Source organism: Melanerpes formicivorus, unplaced genomic scaffold (assembly GCF_026170545.1).
Source record: "Melanerpes formicivorus ecotype bairdi unplaced genomic scaffold, bMelFor1.0.p_v2 SCAF_31, whole genome shotgun sequence".
NCBI lineage: Eukaryota > Metazoa > Chordata > Aves > Piciformes > Picidae > Melanerpes > Melanerpes formicivorus.
In genome coordinates, this window is record NW_027142383.1 from 8,113,451 (window position 1) to 8,137,010 (window position 23,560).

General features: G+C 45.0%; 1 protein-coding gene across 5 annotated transcripts in view; it reads right to left on the minus strand.

The window, feature by feature from the left end:
- CHD1 (chromodomain helicase DNA binding protein 1) overlaps positions 1–23,560 on the minus strand; it is a 213,249-nt gene that overhangs the window by 83,408 nt on the left and 106,281 nt on the right. For 3 of the 5 annotated variants that reach the window (XM_068155319.1, XM_068155317.1, XM_068155320.1), the window contains 7 exons: positions 22,963–23,093; positions 21,367–21,505; positions 20,512–20,662; positions 19,527–19,649; positions 19,012–19,164; positions 16,458–16,709; positions 15,902–16,033 (listed from right to left, as the gene is read on the minus strand). In XM_068155319.1, the coding sequence (XP_068011420.1) occupies positions 15,902–16,033; positions 16,458–16,709; positions 19,012–19,164; positions 19,527–19,649; positions 20,512–20,662; positions 21,367–21,505; positions 22,963–23,093 (1,081 nt within the window). The remainder of the gene's footprint in view (positions 1–15,901; positions 16,034–16,457; positions 16,710–19,011; positions 19,165–19,526; positions 19,650–20,511; positions 20,663–21,366; positions 21,506–22,962; positions 23,094–23,560) is intronic. The other 2 variants (XM_068155316.1, XM_068155318.1) reach the window with 2 other exon arrangements.

Below are 23,560 nucleotides of genomic sequence, written 5' to 3' on the forward strand. Positions count from 1 at the left end.
GCAGCTAAATGCTGGTCCTGCTCTGTGCGAGCGGGTACACATGCTTGGTGGCTCGTCAATCTGCTTCTTAAGGCTGAGGCAGACATTTGGACTGCTGGACTCAGCTAAGTCCCTTCCCTGGCAACTGGGTAGATCTTACCCTCGGGGGTCCAGTCCTCTTGAAGAAATGGTGGGCTCTTCTGACTGGTGACACTGGTAATACAATACTGTAGCTTCTCAGGCTCTCAGCATTGGTCCCTACTCTGGAGATACTCTCAGGGCTAAGGCTCAACAGGCCTGCCCAGATGCAGGCTTAATAGCAAGGCTATGGCATGAGCTCAGCCTAGAGCAAGGGGAGAGAACAAAGTGAAAGAGGGCAACAAATTGGGGTAATACTTATTTATAGGTTTCTTGAGGCTAGATTTGGCCAATGGGCACTCTTGTAAACAACCAGCTTCAGCCTATAGAAAGCATGAAACTAGAATTATGCCCATACTTGGTATAAGCACAAGCATCCCATGTGATGGGTGCTTGCAGTAGTCTGTACCATCCTGGCCTTTGTTCCCCTCACGAAAGGAGGGGGAACTTGTCCACGTGCTGGGACAAGTTTCAATATCTGGGCATAATTCTGGGCATAATGTGCCTTCACCACACCACAAGATGCCTTAAAGGCTGAATGGGGTTTTTCAGAGCATGCATCATACTGTAGGATATTCCAGAAGAGACCAAAAGGCCTGAACACGAGCCCTATTATTTTCATTCACTTTGTTCAAGGACACCGAGAAAAGGTGCTTGGAATGGGAAAAGGGACTACTGTCCCTAACCAGGGCTGTAAAAGAAGCAGAGAAACTGCACACTTCACAAGACTTTGTGGCGCAAGGAACTTTTCCTCTTCTAAAACAAATCCTCAAGGGATCACCTCCACCAAAGCCTTCTCCAATTAAGGAAACACCGGAAGTCACCATGGACTCGAGTACAGAAGGAGTGTGGTTCAGTGATGCCTCCTCCCACCTTGTGGGATCCCAATGGCATTACAAAGCCACAGCATTGGAGATTGGCATGGGCGAGATGGTCACAGAAGGTGAAGGCAGTGCACAGGTAGAAGAGTTACGTGCACTCATTTGGCTGTAGAGAATGGCGCTATGGCCCTCCACACGGATTCCTATGCCACCTTTAAAAGGGCCACTTAATGGATCTGTCAGTGAGAATCCAACCAGCGGGAAATAGGCCACACCAAAGTCTGGAGGGCTGAGGACTGGCAAAATATGTTAGAAATAGGCCAGTCCAGACACATTGACTGAAGGCCAACCGTCCAAATCAAGCCCCAGCCAAACATATCAGCCTGGATAAGACTCTCTGGAGTACCTGGCAAATTGTTGGTCCCCTGAAGCCATCACACAGCAAAAGGTACATTCTGGTAAGAGTACAAGTGGTTTCAGGATTAACCATGGCCACAGCTACCAGTACTGCCATAGAAGCTCAAACAACTGAAACTCTAAAACAATGGTTCAGTGTCTTGCCTATGCCTAAGTGTATCCAGAGTGACAATGGATCACAGAATCACAGAATCACAGAATGCTAGGGGCTGGAAGGGACCTTGAGAGATCATCTAGTCCAACCCCCCCTGACAAAGCAGGATCACCTATACCAGATCACACAGGAACTCATCCAGGCGGGTCTGGACTATCTCCAGGGAGGAAGACTCCACAACTCCCCTGAGCAGCCCATTCCAGTGTTCTGTCACCCTCACAGGGAAATAATTCTTCCTCCTGTTTCCATGGAGCTTCCTATGCCTCAACTTCCACCCATTGCCCCTTGTCCTGTCATTGGACATAGCCGAGAAGAGCCTGGCTCCATCCTCTTGGCACTCACCCTTTACATATTTATAAACATTAATGAGGTCACCCCTTAGTCTCCTCTTCTCCAAGCTGAAGAGCCCCAGCTCCCTCAGCCTGTCCTTGTAAGAAAGATGTTCCACTCCCTTAATCATTTTCGTGGCTCTGCGCTGGACTCTTTCCATCAGCTCCCTGTCCTTCTTGAACTGAGGGGCCCATAACTGGACACAATATTCCAGATGTGGCCTCACCAGGGCAGAGTAGAGAGGGAGAAGAACCTCTCTCAACCTACTGACCACACCCCTTCTAATACAACCCAGGATATCATTGGCCTTCATGGCCACAAGAGCACATTGTTGGCTCATGGTCAACCTTCCATCCACTAGGACCCCCACATCCTTTTCCCCTTCACTGCTCTCCAGCAGGTCAGTCCCCAACCTATACTTGTACATGGGGTTGCTCTTTCCCAGGTGCAAGACTCCACACCTGCCCTTGTCGAACTTCATTAAATTTCTCCCTGCCCAACTCTCCAGCCTGTCCAAGTCCTTCAGAACGGCAGCACAACCCTCTGGTGTGTCAGCCACTCCACCCAGTTTGGTGTCATCAGCAAACTTGCTGACAGTGCAGTCAGTGCCCTCATCCATGTTGTTGATGAATATATTGAGCAGCACTGATCCCAGTACTGACCCCTGAGGGACTCCACTAGATACAGGCCACCAACTAGACTCTGTCCCATTGACCACAACTCTTTGACTTCTTCCCTTCAACCAGTTCTCAGTCCACCTCACTACCTGATCATCCAGACCACACTGTCTCAGCTTAGCTGCAAGGATGCTGTGGGAGAGAGTGTCAAATGCCTTACTGAAATCAAGTTAAACCACATCCACCGCTCTACCATCATCAATCCACCTGGTTATGTCCTCATAAAAGGTTGGTCAAACATGATTTCCCTTTGGTAAAACCATGTTGACTGCCCCTAATGACCCTCTTGTCCTTGAGATGCCTAAGGACAGTGACGAGGATAAGTTGATCCATCAGCTTTCCAGGGATAGAGGTAAGGCTGACCAGTCTATAGTTACCTGGGTCCTCCTTCTTACCCTTTTTGAAGACTGGAGTGATATTTGCCCTCCTCTAGTCCCCAGGCACCTCTCCTGTCCGCCATGACTTACCAAAGATGATGGAGAGTGGTCTGGCAATCACCTCCGCCAGATCACTCAGCACCCTTGGCTGCATCCAATCATGACCCATTGTGGTGGGTTGAAAATCACCCCCAACATAAAATTGCCAGACCAGCTCAGTGGAAGCGAATGAGGCTGTGTTTATAAGCAAAACTACAATCTAAATATGAAATGCAAAGAATACGTACAAAATATACAATATTTACATCTATGTACAATTTACAAACAGCACAAGAAAACCCCTGGACAAACCAGGGGGCTACTAATATCTTCCCCACTCCCTGCTCCCTTGCCTACCCCCCTGTACACGGGACAAGAGAAAGAGCAGAGAGTTGCTGTTAGTTACTTAACCACAACAGCAGCCTAAGGTTAAACAGCCTAAGGCAAAGCAGCCTAAGGTTAAACAGCCTTCCCCTGGCATCAGGACCTGTTCCCTCAAAAAAAAGAGGAGAGTAATTGCTATTGGTGATTCCCTTCTGAGGGGAATGGAGGGCCCTATATGTCGGCCTGACCCATCTCATAGGGAACTCGGTTGTCTGCCAGGAGCCCAAGTTAATGATGTTACCAGTAGGCTGCCTAGACTGGTGCAGCCCTCTGACTACTACCCTTTACTAGTTATGCAGTTAGGGAATGATGATGTTGCAACCAGAACTCCCAGGGCTATCAAAGATGACTTCAGGGCCCTGGGAGACCTGGTTGAGGGGTCAGGGGCACCAATAATTTTTTCATCAATACCCTTAGCTGCAGGAGGGAATACCATAAGGAACAGGTCAGCAGCTATAGTCAACAAGTGGCTTAGAGGCTGGTGCAGTCAAAAGAATTTTGGGTTTTTTGATCTTGGGAAACTTTCTACTGCACCAGGTCAGCTGGCAACAGATGGAGTATATCTGTCCCAGAGAAGGGGAAAGGTCACAGTATATGAGAACGGCCTGTCCCCCAAAGGTAAAAAGATCCTGGGAAGGGAATTGGCAGGTCTCATCGACAGGGCTTTAGACTAGTTTCGAAGGGGGAAGGGGCTGAAACTAGTCCCCTCAGACAAGAGTCTGGGGGGCAACAAGCTAGAGTCAGAGGTGAAACCAGCAGCCCAGCTGAAGTGCATGTACACTAATGCACGAAGCATGGGTAACAAACAAGGGGACCTGGAAGCCTTGTTGCAGCAGGAAAGTTATGATGTAGTTGCCATCACAGAGATGTGGTGGGACGACTCACATGACTGGAGCGCTGCAATTGACAGCTACAAGCTCTTCAGGAGAGACAGGCAAGGAAGAAGGGGCGGAGGGGTGGCCCTGTACATCAGGAAGGCACTAGATGCCATTGAGACGGAGATTAGGGACGATCAGGTTGAATGCTTGTGGGTAAGAATTAGAGGGAAGACCAGCAGGGCAGACACCCTGGTTGGAGTCTGTTATAGACCACCCAACCAGGAGGAAGATGTTGATGAAGCATTCTATAGGCAGCTTAGGGCTGTCTCAAGATCTCCGGACCTTGTTCTCATGGGCGACTTCAACCTGCCTGACATCTGCTGGGATCTCAACACAGCAGAGAGGAGGCAGTCTAGGAGGTTCTTAGAATGCATGGAGGACAGCCTCTTATCCCAGGTGCTGCAAGAGCCTACCAGGGGCAAGGCTATGCTTGACCTCCTCTTCACCAACAGGGAAGGGCTGGTGGGTGATGTGGTAGTCGGAGGATGTTTGGGGTCCAGAGACCACGAGATAATTGAATTCTCGGTTTTTGGTCAAGCTAAGAGGGGTAGCAAGAAGACCTCCACTCTGGACTTCCGGAGGGCAGACTTCAGGTTACTCAAGGAACTAATTCAGAGGGTTCCTTGGGATAAAGCCCTTAATAATAAAGGGGTCCAGGAGAGCTGCTCCTACTTCAAGGAAGAATTGTTGAAGGCTCAGGGACAGGCTGTGCCAATGTGCCAGAAGATGAGCCGCCGGGGCAGGCGGCCAGCCTGGATGGTTAATGAACTTTTAGTGGAACTAAGGGAAAAAAAGAGGGTGTATCACCTTTGGAAGGGAGGGGAGGCAACCCACGGAATGTTTAAGGATGTTGCCAAATCATGTAGGAAGAAAATTAGGGAGGCAAAAGCACATTTGGAGCTTCAACTGGCCTCTACTGTGAAAGACAAGAAAAAGTCCTTCTATAAATATATTAATAGCAAGAGGAAGGGCAAGGACAACCTCCACTCCTTGGCGGATATGGAGGGAAATGTTGTATCAAGGGATGAGGAAAAGGCAGAGATACTTAACACCTTCTTTGCCTCAATTTTTACTAGTAGGACAGAACGTCTTCCTGACAGGTGGCCTGCAGAGCTGGCAGAAGGAGCCAGGGAGCTGCACAGTTTCCCTATGTTCCATGAGGAGGTGGTTGGAACTCTCCTTAGCAGCTTGGATCCCCACAAGTCCATGGGACCAAATGGGATCCATCCTAGGGTGCTGTGAGAGCTGGCAGATGAGCTGGCCAAGCCACTATCCATCATTTTTCAGCAGTCCTGGCTCACTGGAGAGGTCCCAGAGGACTGGAAGCTGGCCAATGTGGTGCCCATCCACAAGAAGGGCCGGTTGGATGAGGCAGGGAATTATAGACCTGTCAGCCTGACCTCAGTGCCAGGCAAGATCATGGAACAGGTCATCTTGAGTGCAATCACTCAGCACTTACAGGATGGCCAAGGGATCAGGCCTAGCCAGCATGGATTTAGGAAGGGCAGGTCCTGCCTGACCAACCTGATCTCCTTCTATGATCAGGTGACCCGCCTGGTGGATGTGGGGAGGGCTGTGGATGTAGTCTACCTGGACCTCAGCAAGGCCTTTGACACCATCCCCCATAGCAAACTCCTGGCCAAGCTGTCAGCCCATGGCTTGGACGGGAGCACACTGCGATGGGTTAGGAACTGGTTGGATGGCCGAGCCCAGAGAGTGGTGGTGAATGGTGCCACATCCAGCTGGCGGCCAGTCACTAGTGGTGTGCCCCAAGGATCAGTGCTGGGCCCCATGCTCTCTAACATCTTTATTGATGATCTGGATGAGGGCATTGAGTAAATTTGCTGATGACACCAAGCTGGGGACAGGAGTTGATCTGCTGAAGGGCTGAGAGGCTCTGCAGAGGGACCTCGACAGGCTGGACAGATGGGCAGAATCCAACAGCATGAGATTTAACACATCCAAGCGCCGGGTTCTGCACATTGGCCACAACAACCCCATGCAGAGCTACAGGCTGGGGTCAGAGTGGCTGGAGAGCAGCCAGGCAGAGCGGGACCTGGGGGTACTGGTTGATGGCAGGCTGAACATGAGCCTGCAGTGTGCCCAGGCAGCCAAGAGGGCCAATGGCATCCTGGCCTGCATCAGGAACAGTGTGGCCAGCAGGAGCAGGGAGGTCATTCTGCCCCTGTACCCTGCACTGGTTAGGCCACACCTCGAGTACTGTGTCCAGTTCTGGGCCCCTCAGTTTAGGAAGGATGTTGACTTCCTGGAACGAGTCCAGAGAAGAGCAACAAAGTTGGTGAGGGGCTTGGAACACAAGCCTTATGAGGAAAGACTGAGGGAGCTGGGGTTGCTCAGCCTGGAGAAGTGGAGACTCAGGGGTGACCTTATCACTCTCTACAACTACCTGAAGGGAGGTTGTAGACAGGCGGATGATGGTCTCTTCTCGCAGGCACCCAGTACCAGAACAAGAGGACACAGTCTCAGGCTGCGCCAGGGGAGGTTCAGGTTGGATGTTAGGAAGAAGTTCTATACAGAAAGAGTGATTGCCCATTGGAATGGGCTGCCCAAGGAGGTGGTGGAGTCGCCGTCATTGGAGGTGTTCAGGAGGAGACTTGATGGGGTACTTGGTGCCATGGGTTAGCCGTTTGGGTGGGTTGGATTGGTTGATGGGTTGGACGTGATGATCTTGAAGGTCTCTTCCAACCTGGTTTGGTTTATTCTAAATAAAGTTTATTCTAAACAAGAACACATTCAATGCCAGGAAAGCCAGCAGAAGCCAGAAGTTACAGTATCACTGTATCACAGTATAACTTAGGTTGGAAAGGACCTCGAGGATCATCGAGTCCAACCTATCAACACAGACCCCATGACTAGACCATGGCACCAAGTCCCACGTCCAATCTCCTCTTGAATGCCTCCAGGGACGATGACTCAACCACCTCCCTGGGCAACCCTTTCCAATGACGAATGACTCGCTCGGTGAAGCATTTCCTCCTCACCTCGAGTCTAAACCTCCCCTGGCGCAGCTTGAGACTGTGTCCCCTTAGCATATATGCTAGAGTTAGCATATATATGTTAGCATATATGCTAGAGTGAGGAAGACAAAAAATAAAGTTAGTGTATACAAACCAACTTTGTTAGTAGTCTTTCCAATGGGATTATTTAGAACTTATCATTATTTTCCTTTTTACATCCAATAGTAATTTATTTACATTCTACTACTTTCTGTTCAAGAGCTGTGGAAAATTTTCCAGGCACAGCCTAAAAATACCACACCCATGGATTTATGGATGTCCGTATGACTTAACTATTCTCTACCCCAGTTCTCATCAACCAAGGAAAATTTCTCCTTTGTCCTGTCTTTCTCTGGGGCCTCGGGTTCCTGAGGACAGCCTCCAGCAGTATAGATGGACACAAAGGAGGCATTTAGCAACTCTGCCTTCTCTGTGTCCTCTGTCATCAAGGCACCTACCTCATTCAGCAGTGGGCCTGCATTGCCTCTGGTCTTAGCTTTTTTTGCAGTATATTTGAAGAAGCCATTTCTGTTGTTGACCTCCCTCGCAAGGCTGAATTCCAAGGAGGCCTTAGCCTTCCTAGTAGCCTCCCTACATCCTCTGACAACTGTCTTATACTCCTCCCAAGTGGCCATCCCCTCCTTCCATGATCTGTGGACTCTCTTCTTCCACCCGAGTTTGCTTAGCAATTGCCTACTTAACCATGCAGGTCTCCTGGCTCCCTTTCTCGATTTCCTACTCTTTGGGATGCTCTGAACTTGAGCTTGGAAGAAGAGGTCCTTGAATGTTAACCAACTGTCTTGGGCCCCTTTGCCTTCTAGTACCTTGTCTTATGAGATTTCCCTTAGCAATTGCCTGAAAAGGCCAAAGTTGGCCCTGCTGAAATCCAATGTTGTAATCCTGCTTGATACTTTCTTCCTACCACTAAAGATCCTGAACTCCACCATCTTGTGGTCACTGCAGCCAAGGCTGCCCTCAACCTTCACTGCTTCAACCAGTCCCTCCTTGTTGGTGAGTATCAGGTCCAGTAATGCTCCTCTCCTAGTTGGTTCCTCCACCATTTGCATCAAGAAATTATCATCAGTGTACTGGAGGAACCACCTGGACTGTGGCTGGCTGGCTGTGTAGGCCTTCCAGCAAATATCTGAGTAGTTAAAATCCCCCATGACAACCAGGGCCTGTGATTGTGAGGCTGCTGTCAGATGCTTTTAGAAGGCCACATCAACTTCCTCATCTTGATCAGGTGATCTGTAATAAACACCCACAACAGTATCACCCATGCCAGCCTGCCCCTTAATACACACACACAAACTCTCAACTCACCCCTCATCCACCCCTGGGCTGAACTCAACATGTTCTAGTTGCTCTCTCACATAGAGACCACCACCACCACCACCTTGCTCAGCTGACCTATCTTTCCTAAAAAGGACATAGCCATCCATGACCACATTCCAGTCATGTGAGCTGTCCCACCATCTTTCTTGAAGGTCTCTTCCAACCTGGTCCATTCTATTCTATTCTATTCTATTCTATTCTATTCTATTCTATTCTATTCTATTTCTGTAATTGCCACTGGATCATAACCCCTTGACCACACATGGATTTCTAACTCCTCCTGTTTATTCCCCATGCTGCATGCGTTGGTGTACAGACAGCACAGAGAGCGAACTAAGCACACCCATTCTACCTGGGGGGTGGGGGAGGCCTTCTGGTCCACATTAATACTAGAACAGTGCCCCGCTGGTGTAAGCCCAGCAACAACCCCCCCCCCCCCCTCAACTTCACTTCACTGCAACCACGGTATGAGACTGGGCTCAAGGTGAAGGGCTTAAATGGGTGTTCCATACCCCATATTACCCACAGGCAAATGGTATTGTTGAAAGGACAAATGGTCTCATCAGAAAACACACAACTGTCTCCCAAAACAGCTTGGACACACGATTGGCCCAGGCAGTTTTTATCATCACTAACAGTTTTTATCATCACTAACCAATGGGGAATTTATGGAAGCCCCAAAAGCAAAGCATTTTGTCCTATTGAACTGATAATAGGTACTAATCACGTACCAAACTGGCCAAAAGGTAAATCCCCATCCCAGATACAGGTGGGCCAACCTGTACTGGTAAAGCTACCATCCATTGGCATTGTGCCCATGATGCTGGCCAAACCCAGAGGCTTATAGGCCTGGGATGCCCTGGATGGGAATGGGAAGACACACCGCATCAGTGTATGGTGGATAGTCCCTGATTATTAACTGTAAAGCCTGGTTTCTTTACACTGCGGACAGTTTTGTCTTCTTACAGGACAGAAACCATATTAAAGACGGGGTTCCAGTGAAGCAACCAGCACCTAGGAGAATGAAGACTCCCTCCTCAGTGAAGAACACACATCAATGTGGTGGTAATTGAGACCACCATATTGATCCTGAATGCAATTCTGTATGTGTATCCTGAGTATGTTACTTCAGAGAAAGGACTCAGAGCAATTGATGTTCTATTACCGGACTAGACTCAGAGCAATTGTTGCTCCAACAGGATTGCCTTAGTTATGTAGAGTTGTCCGTACATTGTTGTATGTGATTGCTATGTTCATTGTCTCATTCTATAGCAATTTTATTGCGTGTATTGTACGTGGAGCCTGCTGTGGCCAGCAGGAGCAGGGAAGTCATTGTGCCCCTGTACTCTGCATTGGTTAGGCCGCACCTTGAGTACTGTGTTCAGTTCTGGGCCCCTCAGTTTAGGAAGGACATTGAGACTCTTGAACGGGTCCAGAGAAGGGCAACAAGGCTGGGGAGAGGCCTTGAACACAAGCCCTATGAGGAGAGGCTGAGGGAGCTGGGATTGTTTAGCCTGGAGAAGAGGAGGCTCAGGGGTGACCTCATTGCCCTCTACAACTACCTGAAAGGTGGTTGTAGCCGGGAAGGAGTTGGCCTCTTCTCCCAGGCAACCAGCACCAGAACAAGGGGACACAGTCTCAAGCTGCGCCAGGGGAGGTTTAGACTCGAGGTGAGGAGAAAGTTCTTCACCGAGCGAGTTGTTCGTCATTGGAATGGGCTGCCCAGGGAAGTGGTGGAGTCACCGTCCCTGGAGGCGTTCAAGAGGGGATTGGACATGGCACTTGGTGCCATGGTCTAGTCATGAGGTCTGTGTTGATAGGTTGGACTCGATGATCCTCGAGGTCTCTTCCAACCTTAGTTATACTGTGATACTGTGATACTGTTAAAGGTACTCGTAGGTTCTGTACTGGAAAAAGATAATCCACAAGGAGCACAAAACAAACCTTACTAAACTGCAACGCGTTTTAACTTTGGAGGCAAGAGGTGACTGTCCACCACTCCAAGGACTCATGACTAATTTTGTGTTGGAACGCCAACGGAGTGGAATGTGGCAGTACATCCAAACGCCTTCCTCCCCTGGTGGAGATGGGATGGGGGAAAACAGAGAAGTGTGGGAAAAGGGAGCAGGGGGAAAGCACCTCCCCCTCCCCGAAGCTGTGGTTGGTGAACACATATGGGTCCTTCCCCCCAAAGCCAAATGTGAGGCACAAACCCGTCTGTGCCGGGGCAAGCCTGGGCATATTTAAGCAGGGATATGCTTTCTGGTACCATTTACAACAACAAATTAGTATGGGTGTTTAAACCAACAAAGTTGGTGAGGGGCTTGGAACACAAGCCCTATGAGGAGAGGCTGAGGGAGCTGGGGCTGCTTAGCCTGGAGAAGAAGAGGCTCAGGGGAGACCTTATTGCTCTCTACAACTACCTGAAGAGAGGTTGTGGACAGACAGAGGTTGGTTTCTTCTCCCAGGCAACCAGCACCAGAACAAGAGGACACAGTCTCAAGTTGTGCCAGGGGAGGTTTAGGCTGGAGGTTAGGAAGAAATTCTACACAGAGAGAGTGATTGCCCATTGGAATGGGCTGCCCAGGGAGGTGGTGGAGTCACCGTCATTGGAGGTGTTTAGTAGGAGGCTTGATAGGGTGCTTGGTTGCATGGTTTAGTTGGTTAGGTGGGATGGATAATAGGTTGGATGCGACGATCTTGAAGGTCTCTTCCAACCTGGTCTGGTCTATCCTATTCTATTCTATTCTGTTCTATTCTATTCTATTCGGGTGAGCTACAGAGCACTCACTCTCTCTTTCTTGGGTTTTGCCCTCCCCGCACATGTAGAATAAGCAGCCACAGTTCCAGGATAACAAGAGACACCAGAGGAATTCCCACAACTGGCAAACAGCATTGTGAGTAAATTGGAATATTTCTAAGTCTCCAGGAAATACCTGCCTCTTGTTAATAAGGGTAACATACTGCTTTTGGTTTTATCTTTTCCAAATACTGTTTTCTCAAACTATTAGTAACCATTCCTATATTCTGAAGATATTCTTCAACCAAACATAAGAACCTGCATATATATTTAATAACTTTTGTATATAGTTATGTGAGTGGTGGAGCTAAATCAATAAATAATTTATATTTTTATTAATTCCCCACCTCATCCCTTTTTATTTGTAACAATAATACCACCAGAAGAGGTATGGAGCCAGGAAAGTGAACGTCTTACCATGAAGGGAAACATATTCTTTGTGTACTTCCATTTGGCACTCTCCTGACAAAGTCCAACTGTCTTAATTAAGACAGCGGCTTCATGCCCCATGTTGGGCACCAAAGGAACGTAATGGTTTAGTGCAAGGGCTAAACTCCTGCACTCCCCCACCCCCACTCTCCTCTCTCCTTATCAGGAGATAAGGAAGGGAGGGGGGGATAAAGGCAGAGGGAGAGTTTTCAGTTGATTTACACAGAATATTTTACTCCTCTGCTACAAAGATATCAGATTACATCAGTATATATAGAAACTAGAAGGAAAGGGGAAATGAATACTTGTCCAAATCCCATAACAGACAAAAATGCAGCTGCCTGCTCAAGGACCCGAAAAGCCAGAGAGAGAGAGACCCTCTTTTCCAGGGCCGTAATGCTGCACAGATGTAAATGCCATAATTGTAAATTCATGATTCTGATAGTGGGAAATATTATGTGGTTCAAAGACTAGTCCTGCTAAGTCTGCTTCACCCTCAGTGTAGCTATATTAGCATGACATTGTGGCTGATCATGTCTATGTGACATAGCTCATCTGCATCCACATTTGTCAAAGGCATCTTGGGTCTTTCAGAGATAAGCAAGATAACATACTTGGTGGCTTTAATTAGAATCTTTGCTAATTTGTATATTTAGGTTGTGTTAACTCTAATCATGTTATAGCTGTTTAAGACTTGTCTGAATGCAGAGGGTAATGAAGTTTGATGGTAGAGGTGTTCTCCATGGTTTATAAGATTAACTGTTGTTATGAGAGTCTCCTAAATAGTAAGATATGCACCATAGGTTTAAACTGAAGGACTCAGGGGGATGGGTTCAATATGATCATGCTCATGCCACTGCATCCAACTGGGGAATAAAACAGACCAATCACAGCAGTGACAAATACTCCTTAGCTGCCTTCCAAGGTGAGTGCCAGAAGGCCAACCACCTCAAGACTGGGTATGACTACAGTGGTTCCTCTTGCTCCCCTCAGGGTTGCCTTCCTGCTCAATTAAGTCTCTGAAATGCTTGTACAGCGATGCACACAGCATGGGGAATAAACAGGAAGAATCAAAGATGTGGGTGCAGCCTCAGGCCCATGATCACATTGCAGTTGCAGACATGGTGGGATAGCTCACATGACTGGAATGGTGTCATGAACAGCTATGTACTCTTTAGGAAAGACAGGACAGCAAGGCGTGGCAGTGGAGTTGCTCCTTATGTGCAAGACCAACTGGAATGTACTGAACTCTACCCAGGAGGGGAGGAATATGTTGAAAGCTTATGGGTAAGAATGAAGGGAATGCAAATATGGGTGAACTGTTGTGGGTGTCTACTACAGACCACCAAACCAGGAAGAAGATGTCAAGGAGGCCTTCTACAGACAGCTGGAAGTAGCCTCAAGGTCGCATGCCCTGGTGCTCATGGGTTGACTTCAGTCATCCTGATATTTGTTGGAAAGGCCACACAGCTAGGCGTAGTCAATCCAGAAGGCTCTTGCAGTGCCCTGACAATAACTTTCTGATGCAGGTGGTGGAGGAGCCAACAAGGAGAGGTATGCTACTGGACCTTGTATTAACAAACAAAAAAGATCTGACTGGGGATGTGAAAGTTGGGGGAAGCCTTGACTGCATGGAAGAAGCAGGGCAATAAGTAGGATTGCAACCCTGGACTTCAGGAGGGCTAACTTTGTCCTTTTCAAAGACCTGCTTGGAGGAATCCCATTGCCTAGGACTCTAGAAGGTAGGGGGATCCCAAGAGAGCTGGTTAATATTCAAGTATCACTTCCTCCAAGTTCAAGATAGGTGCATTCCTTTGGGAAAAAAAAAATCAAGTAGAGGAAGGAGACCTGCATGGATGAGCAAGGAGCTGCTGAAAAAAGCCATGTGGAAGAAAGAAGCTCACAGTATGTGGAAAAAGGGACCAGTCACTTGGGAGGAATATAGGAACTTTGTCAGGGTACATAGGGATGCAACAAAGAAGGCCAAAGCATCCTTGGAAATAAATCTGGCAAAGTATGTGAAAGACAAGAAGGGCTTCTTCAAATACATGAGTGGCAAAAGGAAGAACAGGGAAAATGTGGGTGGGAGCCCTGGTGACAGAGCATGCAGGGAAGTCAGAGTTACTGAACGCTGCCTTGTTGTATGTGATTGCAATGTTCATTGTCTCATCCTATAGCAATTTTATTGCATGTGTTTTAGGTGGTAAAGGTACTCATATGTTCTGTACTGGAAATGATAATCCACAAGGAGCACAAAACAGACCTTAATAAACTGCAACCCGTGGAGCCAGGATGGAGGGGAAACAGAGAAGTGTGGGAAAAAGGAGCAAGGGGGAAGGCACCTCCCCCTCCCTAAGGCTATGGTCAGTAGATGCAGATGGGCCCTTCCCCCCAAGCCACATGTTCAGCACAGACCTCCGTGCCAGGGCACGCCTGGGCATGGTAATCAGTTTCTGCCCTTTTTGGCTTTTGGAATACACTTTCTGGTAGCGTTTATGACAGCAATTAGAACAGGTGTTTAAATGGGTAAGCTGTGTGTAGATTAAGCAGACACAGTTACAGGATGATTTTCCGATTAAAAGAGACACTAGAGGAACTCCCACAATCAGCAAACAGCATTGTGAGTAAATTGGAATATTCCTAAGTCTCCAGGAAATACTTGCCTTTTGTTAGCAGGTGTAACACACTGCTTTTGGATTTATCTTTTCCAAATACTGTTTTCTCAAACTATTAGTAACCATTCCTATATTCTGAAGATATTCTTCAACTGAACATAAGAACCTGTATATATATTTCGTAATTTTTGTATATAGTTAGGTGCGTGGTGGAGCTAAATTAATAAATAATTTGTAATTTTTTTAATTAATTCCCCATCTCACCCTTTTCATTCGTAACAGGGTCTGGCCATCCAAACAGTTTTTGACCCAGCAAAGAGTGTGCCTGTCCAGACCATGAGCTGCCAGTTTGTCCAAGATGATGCTGTGGAGAACTGTGTCAAAGGCTTTACTGAAGTCCAAGTAAACAACATCCACAGCTTTTCCCTCACGAACCACGCAGGTCACCTTGTCATAGAAGGAGATCAAGTTTGTCAAGCAGGACCTGCCCTTCATGAACCCATGCTGACTGGACCTGACTCCCTGCTTCTCTTTGATGTGCCTCATGGTGGTCTTCAAGATGATCTGCTCTATGACCTTCCCTGGCACCAAAGGCAGACTGACAGGTCTGTAGTTTCCTGGATCCTCCCTACAGCCTTATAAATTGTTGGCGCCTCCAGTCAGGTGGAACTTCCCCAGTCAGCCAGAACTGCTGACAGATGATAGAAAGGGGGCTGCCAGCTCCTTCAGAACCCTTGGGTGTATCCCATCTGGCCCCATAGACTTGTGTGTATCTAAGTGGCAGAACAGGTCCCTCACCATTTCCTCTTGAATCATGGGAGCTCCATTCTGCTCTCCAAATCTGTAAACGGACAACTGTTGAGACCTGAATGATAGAACTCCCACAGCAGAAAAGTAGCTGCTCAAAGTAGTTCCTTAACAACTTTCCAAAGACCCCAATAGACCTATAAAACTTTACATAGACTGAGCTTACCTACCTTTTTTGTTTCAATATTGATTCTCTTCTGGTCAAAAGTAGTGATCTAACTGAAATTCTTTTGGTATCAGAGATTGCACTGGCAAGACATTTCTAAAGACTTCAGGATTTGTTCCTTCCCCTAATACAGGAAGTATGTAATACTTCAAGAGCCACTTAGAAACTTAATATGTTACCTTACAAAGGGGTATTGGATAAGGCCAAGCTTCATTAAAGTACATGCATTTCTGTCCTTTAAGAAGCAGTATCCATGAATTCTTCCTAAGGACAGATCTTCACAGTCTGCATTTTAAAATTATTCAGCACATAGAAACCTAGATGAATACCCTTCATTATACTGCATACATAAAATTAAAAAAACTGCTGCCCTGAAAACAAACCTGACTTTAGTATAGTGTCAACACCCCTTCACTGATCTAAGATTTTACTGGCAATAGATATCTGTGTTATAAAGACTAACTGCAGAATCAAGAATATCAGAAATTGTGTTCTTTTAGAATATCAAGTGTAAACACTAAATCAACAAGGGACTTACCACACTGAATGTCTTCTGATCCAGTTCTTCAGATATAAGAACTGGTTCACTAGTTGCAGTAATATGAACTGGAATATTCAACAATGAACCTTTTTTATTTTTTTCTTTATTTTCAGATTTGATTTCATTTACCTAAGAACAAAATATGAAAATGTATCTGAAAAGAAATTCTTAATTTTGGTCTGGAATTATACTGTAATTATGCAATCACTGTAATTACTGCATTGTCTCCAATAATAATAATTTAAAAATTCTGATTTCAACGACAGTACCTTTTATTTGCTCTTTCTGAGGGATGGAGAAGTAGAATCGGCAAGTTCCTTGCATCATTTGCACTCAGTCCCGCTAAGCTATGCATCTTTAAAGAGCTAATTTCCCATTTCATTTGCCTGTCCACAATTATAGTTACAAGTGGTAAAAATAAACTTCAAATGATGCAAAAGACTTCAATGAAATGACAACTGTAAATGATCCAAAATACCCTTTCAACTCAAAATTGTTCACAAAAACCTGGTGGCTTTTTCTAGTTCTATATAAGAAAAATAAGCCTACTTACCTTTTCTTCCTTTACTTCTTTTTCTTTCTGTGTAGATTCTTTTAATTTTTCTCCATTTTCTTTGATAATTTTTAATTCTTTCTTATCCTCTTTTTCTTTTTTCTCCCTTTTCAGATCCCTCTTATTTTCTTTTTCTTTTGTCTCTCTTTTTTCTTCAGTTTGTTTCTTTATACCAAAATCTGACTCAGGCTTTTTTTCATTTTCTTCTGCTTTTATTTTTTTATGTGGCTGTTTCACTGAAACAATCTCATCCTGCAATACACAAGTATATCTGTCGCATCAAACTGAGTTCCTAACTATACAAGTTTTGTAACCATCACATTAAAATGTACTTTTCATCAGTGTGTGATTTCTTTAGACTTAGGTTTTACACCTATGAAATGGAGCTGGATGCAGTCGTGAAACAAAATGAGGACTAATCACTCATTTCCTTGATGTGACACAAAAGAAGTACTGATTGAGGAGGGGTAATGAGGGAGTGAGGGATTAAGTCCATTTAATTTTCATATCCCTAAACAAATCTGCCCCTGTAAAAGGCAGTTAAGAGGAAAAGAGCTAAAAACAGTAAGGAAGTAGGTAGCTACCTTAAAAGTCACAATGTGACACCCCCCCCAAAAACCTTAATCTGTTGTTTCTTTCTTGGTTGTTTTTGGGTTTTTTTCCTCTCTAGTGGTTTCTGCTGTGTGATAAATTTAAATAAGCAACTCAACGAAAACAAATGCCTAAAGTAATACATCAGAAGTAATAAAAACATAACAAAGTTAAGTAGTCTATTAGAATAATGAAAGACCTGACATATACAGAAGCATTCACTTGCATGCCTGCATTAGTGAGTTCTTTCAGATGGGGAATTAATTAATTATACATACCACAGGTGCCAATAGGTACGACTTTATTTTATTATAAAGGCATATGAGGTTGCACCGGAGTGCTGTAAGGCATGAAAACCAAAACCAAGGCACAACCCCGCAAGCTACCCACAACCCAAAAGCAGAGCCCAATCCAAAGCAAAGCACAACTAACTTACCCTAAACACTCAATAAGTAACACGGTGGTACCAAAGATCACAAGATGGCGGAGCTGTCCGTTTCCCATCCAGGTGGGTGTCTCCGCAGAACCAAATCTTGTCGGATTGGAGAAACGGCAGAACCTCGCCAGTAGCGATCTTCATTTTTTTAAAGGGTCCCGCGTCCCGTGACGTCGGGCCAAGACATCACAGGAGGCCGGGTCTTGGAGCCAAAGCCCCTCCCATATTTCGCAATTGCCTTATATAACTTCTTGCCCTACTACTCATGCGTGCAGCCTGCTCAGGGGGTCGCATGCCCCCTGCCCAGCAATAGCCTTCCTCATCATTATCTTCCTCCAGGTCCATTTGACCTCTACGAGGGGTTTGAAAGACTTTTGCGGTTAGCTCAGGATGTCAACACATTCAATACATTCCCATCCCCACTTAGTTTATAAACAGAGGAACCTGCAGATGCATGTTATTCATTACTCTTTTCGTGCAGCCGTGAGCTTCTGATCAAACACCAAATATTCCCAGGCAGCCCCAGGCAGCTGGGTACTTCTCATCAAATTCCAATTAACTCTTTCCTGTTACAATGCCTCAAAACATCACTAATTCATGCTGTTCTCCCCACCTGGAGTACTGCATCTAGTTCCGGAGGGATATGGACGTGCTGGAACATGTCCAGAGAAGGGCCACGAGGATGATCAGAGGGCTGGGGCACCTCTCCTATGAGGACAGACTGAAAGAGTTGGGGCTGTTCAGTCTGGAGAAGAGAAGGCTCCCAGGTGACCTTATTGTGGCCTTCCAGTATCTGAAGGGGGCCTACAAGAAGGCTGGGGAGGGGCTTCTCAGGATCTCAGGTAGTGATAGGACTAGGGCGAATGGAATGAAGCTGGAGGTGGGGAGATTCAGGCTGGAGGTGAGGAGGAAGTTCTTCCCCATGAGAGTGGTGAAGCCCTGGAATGGGTTGTCCAGGGAGGTGGTTGAGGCCCCATCCCTGGAGGTGTTTAAGACCAGGCTGGATGAGGCTCTGGCCAGCCTGATCTAGTGTGAGGTGTCCCTGCCCATGGCAGGGGGGTTGGAACTAGATGATCCTTGTGGTCCCTTCCAACCCTGACTGATTCTATGATTCTATCATTCTATGATTCTTTCTAATCAAGATTGATTGTTTTTTCTGACCCTGAACAAAATTTGCTACCTGAAGAATCATTATCAGTAGTAATAATGGTTTAGTCAGAAACATGAGTTTTATATTCAGATCTTATATTAAAATTGCATTTCTAGCAGATACAATGATTAAGTCATTAAAGAACACTGTCACTTGTAATTGGGTGACAACATTATTTTATGATATTATAATTTGAAAAATGAATCCGAATGTCTGAGCTACAGTCTTATCATTAAATTAAAATAGATATAATCTTCCATGTGATTATATTGATGCACAGGAGGAGGATGCCATTCAAGCGCTTCAATTTTATTAAGTCAAACAGAAGATCAAATAGAAAGCATTACTTATAGAAACAACTGAATAGACATCTTTACCGTATGAATGATGTTTACCTCATTATCCTCATCATCTTCATCAGATTTTTCTGAGGGGGATGATGAGGAGTTACTTTTTATTTCTTCTTTAATTTTTGCAGCTTTTGTTGCTCTGTTCTTCTTTGTTCTTGTTTTCCTCCTTTTTGAATTTCCCTGAATGCAAATTAGTACCTTTATTATGTCAACTGACAAGTGTCTTCACACCACAATTGCAGAAAATTTCTGCTTTTTATGTTAAAGAAAGTATTCATTTTAATTATTGCCACTAATGACCACAACTTTTCTCAGGACTGGAGACTGAGCCTAATGCAACAGTAAAGCATAGATAAAAATAAGAGAGAATAAAACAATATTAAACATGCAAATAATTCCTTGAGTTAGTCTCATATAATATGATTAGCAATACAGAGAAAAATTACGCAAAGCAGAGTGGAAGTAAGAATAAAATAAGTATCTGATAACATGCCTTTAAGCATATTATGTTGTCTTGCTACTGAATATCAAGCCTTACTTACTGCACCAGTAAATCTTTGTGCTTCTTTTCTTGCAAGGTCTTTATTCAGTAATTTAATGAGGTAATCTGCACGGGTCTGTAACTGCTTGGCTTGGGGCTTCTTATCTGGATCATCAGGTAAAATCTGAGGAGAGCAATGGTAGCATCAACGACAAGTATACATTATCAAATTAGGAAGCTGCTAGTCTGGAGCACTGGGAACAGAAAAAGTTGAATTAAAAAGATGATAAAACCCCAATACTACAACTACAACCTGACCAGTATGCCAGCATGCTTCAAGGAACGGAGAATTTCTTAAAAGTTTTATTTTTCCCCAAACACACAACTAATGTAATCTTGGAAATGGTTCCGTAAAGTTTATAGTAAAGTCAAGAAACTAGTATGAGATTTCTGTTTGCACTCTCAGTTTATCTAAAACATTCAGAGCTCTTATACCACTTTCTCCACAGATGATCTAGTTCTGCCTTGCGCTTCTAAATGCATTAACTCAGAAGCCAAAAATGTAAATGAGTGGTTTCATAAAACAAGCAAATTAATGGAAGGCAGGGACAAGACATCATTGAACAGATTTGTATACAACCCTGGCTCTTCAAATCCCAAAGCTACAGGTTGTTGACAATGTCACTGAGTTTGCTTCACTCCAGTCTTTCCCTAAAGGTTTCTAACTACTTCTAAGCAGCTATTGCGCTACTTCTAATCCGATGAACAACCTTCCTTCCAAAAGATCAAAAATAAAATTAACACAACTAGAACACTGAAACTAGAGATGCAAAAGAGAAAAGAGAACAAATTCAAGTAACAGAGACCCAAATACATAGAAATACAGGAACATAGACTCCAAGAAGGTATACTTCAACTGTATACACAAAATCTTGAAATCTAATTTACCAGAAGGATACAAAGGAGCACGACTTTAAGTAACTGTTCTTATTAGTATTATTACCTAAAGGAAAAAAGTCCTTGATGAAATTTTGTAGATGACATACCTTCTGTGTCAAGCTGAGATCAGGATCCATTTTTATCATTTCCCAGCTGCCATAGCCATATTCATAGATACCTATTAACAGATTGGAATCGTCTTCCTTACCCCAATCTACATCAAAATGAGCTGCCTTGGTGTGGCATGGGATGACGTATCTAGTAGAAATAAATTAGAAACATAAATAAGCAATCTTCTCAAACTTAGTAAGGGAGAAGTGAACATGGCACACAGCACTAAGATCCTGGTATATTTAGGTAAGTAATCTAGATATGCGTAATGTTTTTGTTTCAATATCTATAAAATATTTATTGAAATCAGTATTGAAATGTCTTTTAAAGCACATAAGGATGAAGATATAAAGAACAACAGACATCTATCTGTGGCCATGGATTGAATCAGAACTGGCTAACCATTAAGATAAGCTTAAAGTGTTACTAAAGTGTAACCGCTAACTGAATAAGCAGATAGTCTAGGGACTATGATACACAAGATAGCAAGCTAAAACGTTCTGCAAGTTAAACAAATACCAACAATTGCCACTTTGACAAATATTGCTTTCTCTCAAACAAAGATGACACAAAGCAACTCCTCAACAAGCCTAATTTCTAGTCTGGAATAATTAAGAGTAACTGAACACAATCCCCAATGAATACAGTTCAGAGGCCAAAGCTAGCTTCTAAGGAGAGGGAAGAAAGAATAAAGAAAGGATGTGGAGCAGATTACTGCTGCCAGCTCTTAAAGGGAATGGAGTGACATCATTGTCCTACTGTGGTTAGAGTCTGAATTGCTTAAATAAATGCATAAAAGCTTTAAATAACTTTCTACATTATGGTCTCCTTTAGGAAAAGAAACAAAATACCTTTTCCTTTCTTCTGGATCTGAAGGAATGGATTTGTGCAATGGTGCTAACTCTTCTTCATGAGAGATGACTAGCTTTGCATTCACCTGCACTCCTGATATTCGGAATGTTGGGCCTTTAACTTTCCCAAGTCTGCTTCCTTAAAATAAAGGACCAAATTATTAAAATATTTAGCCTTTATGTGCATCTTATAGACAAACGTAAAGAAAAAAGAAAGTCTGATGATAGCAGCAGACATTTGATTATAGCAAATGAATTTTTCTTAATCAAATGTGGCTGTCAATGGGTCCATGTCCCAGTGGAGGCCAGTGACAAGCGGAGTCCCTCAGGGATCAGTCCTGGGACCTGTCTTATTCAACATCTTTGTGGGTGACATGGACAGTGGCATTGAGTGCACCCTCCGCAAGTTTGCTGATGACACCAAGCTGTGTGGTGCAGCAGACACGCTGGAGGGAAGGGAAGCCATCCAGAGGGACCTTGACAGGCTGGAGAGGTGGGCACAAGCCAACCTCATGAAGTTCAATAAGAGCAAGTGCAGGGTCCTGCATCTGGGTCGAGGCAATCCCAGGCACAAATCCAGGCTGGGCAGTGACTGCCTGGAAAGTAGCCCTGAGGAGAGAGACTTGGGGGTGCTGGTGGACAAAAAGCTCAACATGAGCTCTCAATGTGCACTTGCAGCCCGCAAAGCCAATCAGATCCTGGGCTGCATCAGGAGAAGCGTGGCTAGCAGGTCGAGGGAGGTGATCCTCCCCCTCTACTCAGCCCTGGTGAGACCCCACCTGGAGTACTGTGTCCAGTTCTGGAGCCCCTATTACAAGAGGGATGTGGAGGTGCTGGAGCGTGTCCAGAGAAGGGCCACGAGGATGATCAGAGGGCTGGAGCACCTCTCCTATGAGGACAGACTGAAGGAGTTGGGGCTGTTCAGTCTGCAGAAGAGAAGGCTCCGAGGTGACCTAATTGTGGCCTTCCAGTATCTGAAGGGGGCCTACAGGAAGGCTGGGGAAGGACTTCTCAGGATCTCAGGTAGTGATAGGACTAGGGGGAATGGAATGAAGCTGGAGGTGGGGAGATTCAGGCTGGATGTGAGGAGGAGGTTCTTCACCATGAGAGTGGTGAAACCCTGGAATGGGTTGTCCAGGGAGGTGGTCGAGGCCCCGTCCCTGGGGGTGTTTAAGAGCAGGCTGGATGAGACTCTAGCCAGCCCAATCTAGTGTGGGGTGTCCCTGCCCATGGTAGGGGGGTTGGAACTAGATGATCCGTGTGGTCCCTTCCAACCCTGAATGAAACTATGAAACTATGAAACTATGAAACACTTTAATTAAACTCCAGAACCTCAAAATATTCCAGATAATAATAGGAGATTAATTTAAAATTTCATGGTAAAGCAAAAACATGCTACATTCTACTACAACTTGCTCAGGGAAACAGGGAAAAAAATCAAAACCCAAATGTCTTCTTACTATAATCCTTTCTTCTAAATCACCTATCATGATAATATTTTGTCAACACAATTGTTTTGTCGTAATCAGAGTACAAGAATTATTCAGATCTCTTGACACTTTTTATTCCTCTCCCTCACGTCCAAACACACTTTACCTGTTCTTTCTTGTCCAAAGGAATTGTCCTTTAAAGCCTTAATGCATCCATTATGTACAAGTTCTCCTAGACGTCTAAGGTCCATCTCAGATTTATCAACTAGCTCAGCATCTCTAGCTATAGCATCTAACCTGTAAGAAAACATATGTTTTTACATCTTGTGATGGTTTAACCCACACACATCAAACAGAAGCTCAGCTGAAGCCAGTCGGAGAAGCAAATGAAAAGCTGTATTTTACAAGAAGAAAGGAATGCAATGAATATGTACAAAAATACACAGTATTCACAAGATTATACAAGTATTTACAAAAAGCAACCAGCACCAGAAATCCTCCTTGGGCAGGAGGATTCCACCTCGCTCCCCCCAACCTCTCCCTCCCTTTTCTCTCTAGTTAATCAGAAGAAAAGAGAAAAGGAGAAAATGTTAGAGGGATTTTTAGTTAGCTCAAAAGCATCATTAGTATGTCAGTAATGCTTATCTCAGGGCCATTAGATAACTCCTTTGCGAAGCAGACATGCCAGCAGAAAGAGACGGAGTGAACGGAATGAGGAAAGAATGTAAGATCGTAAAACTACATCCCACTCATCTGACCAATGA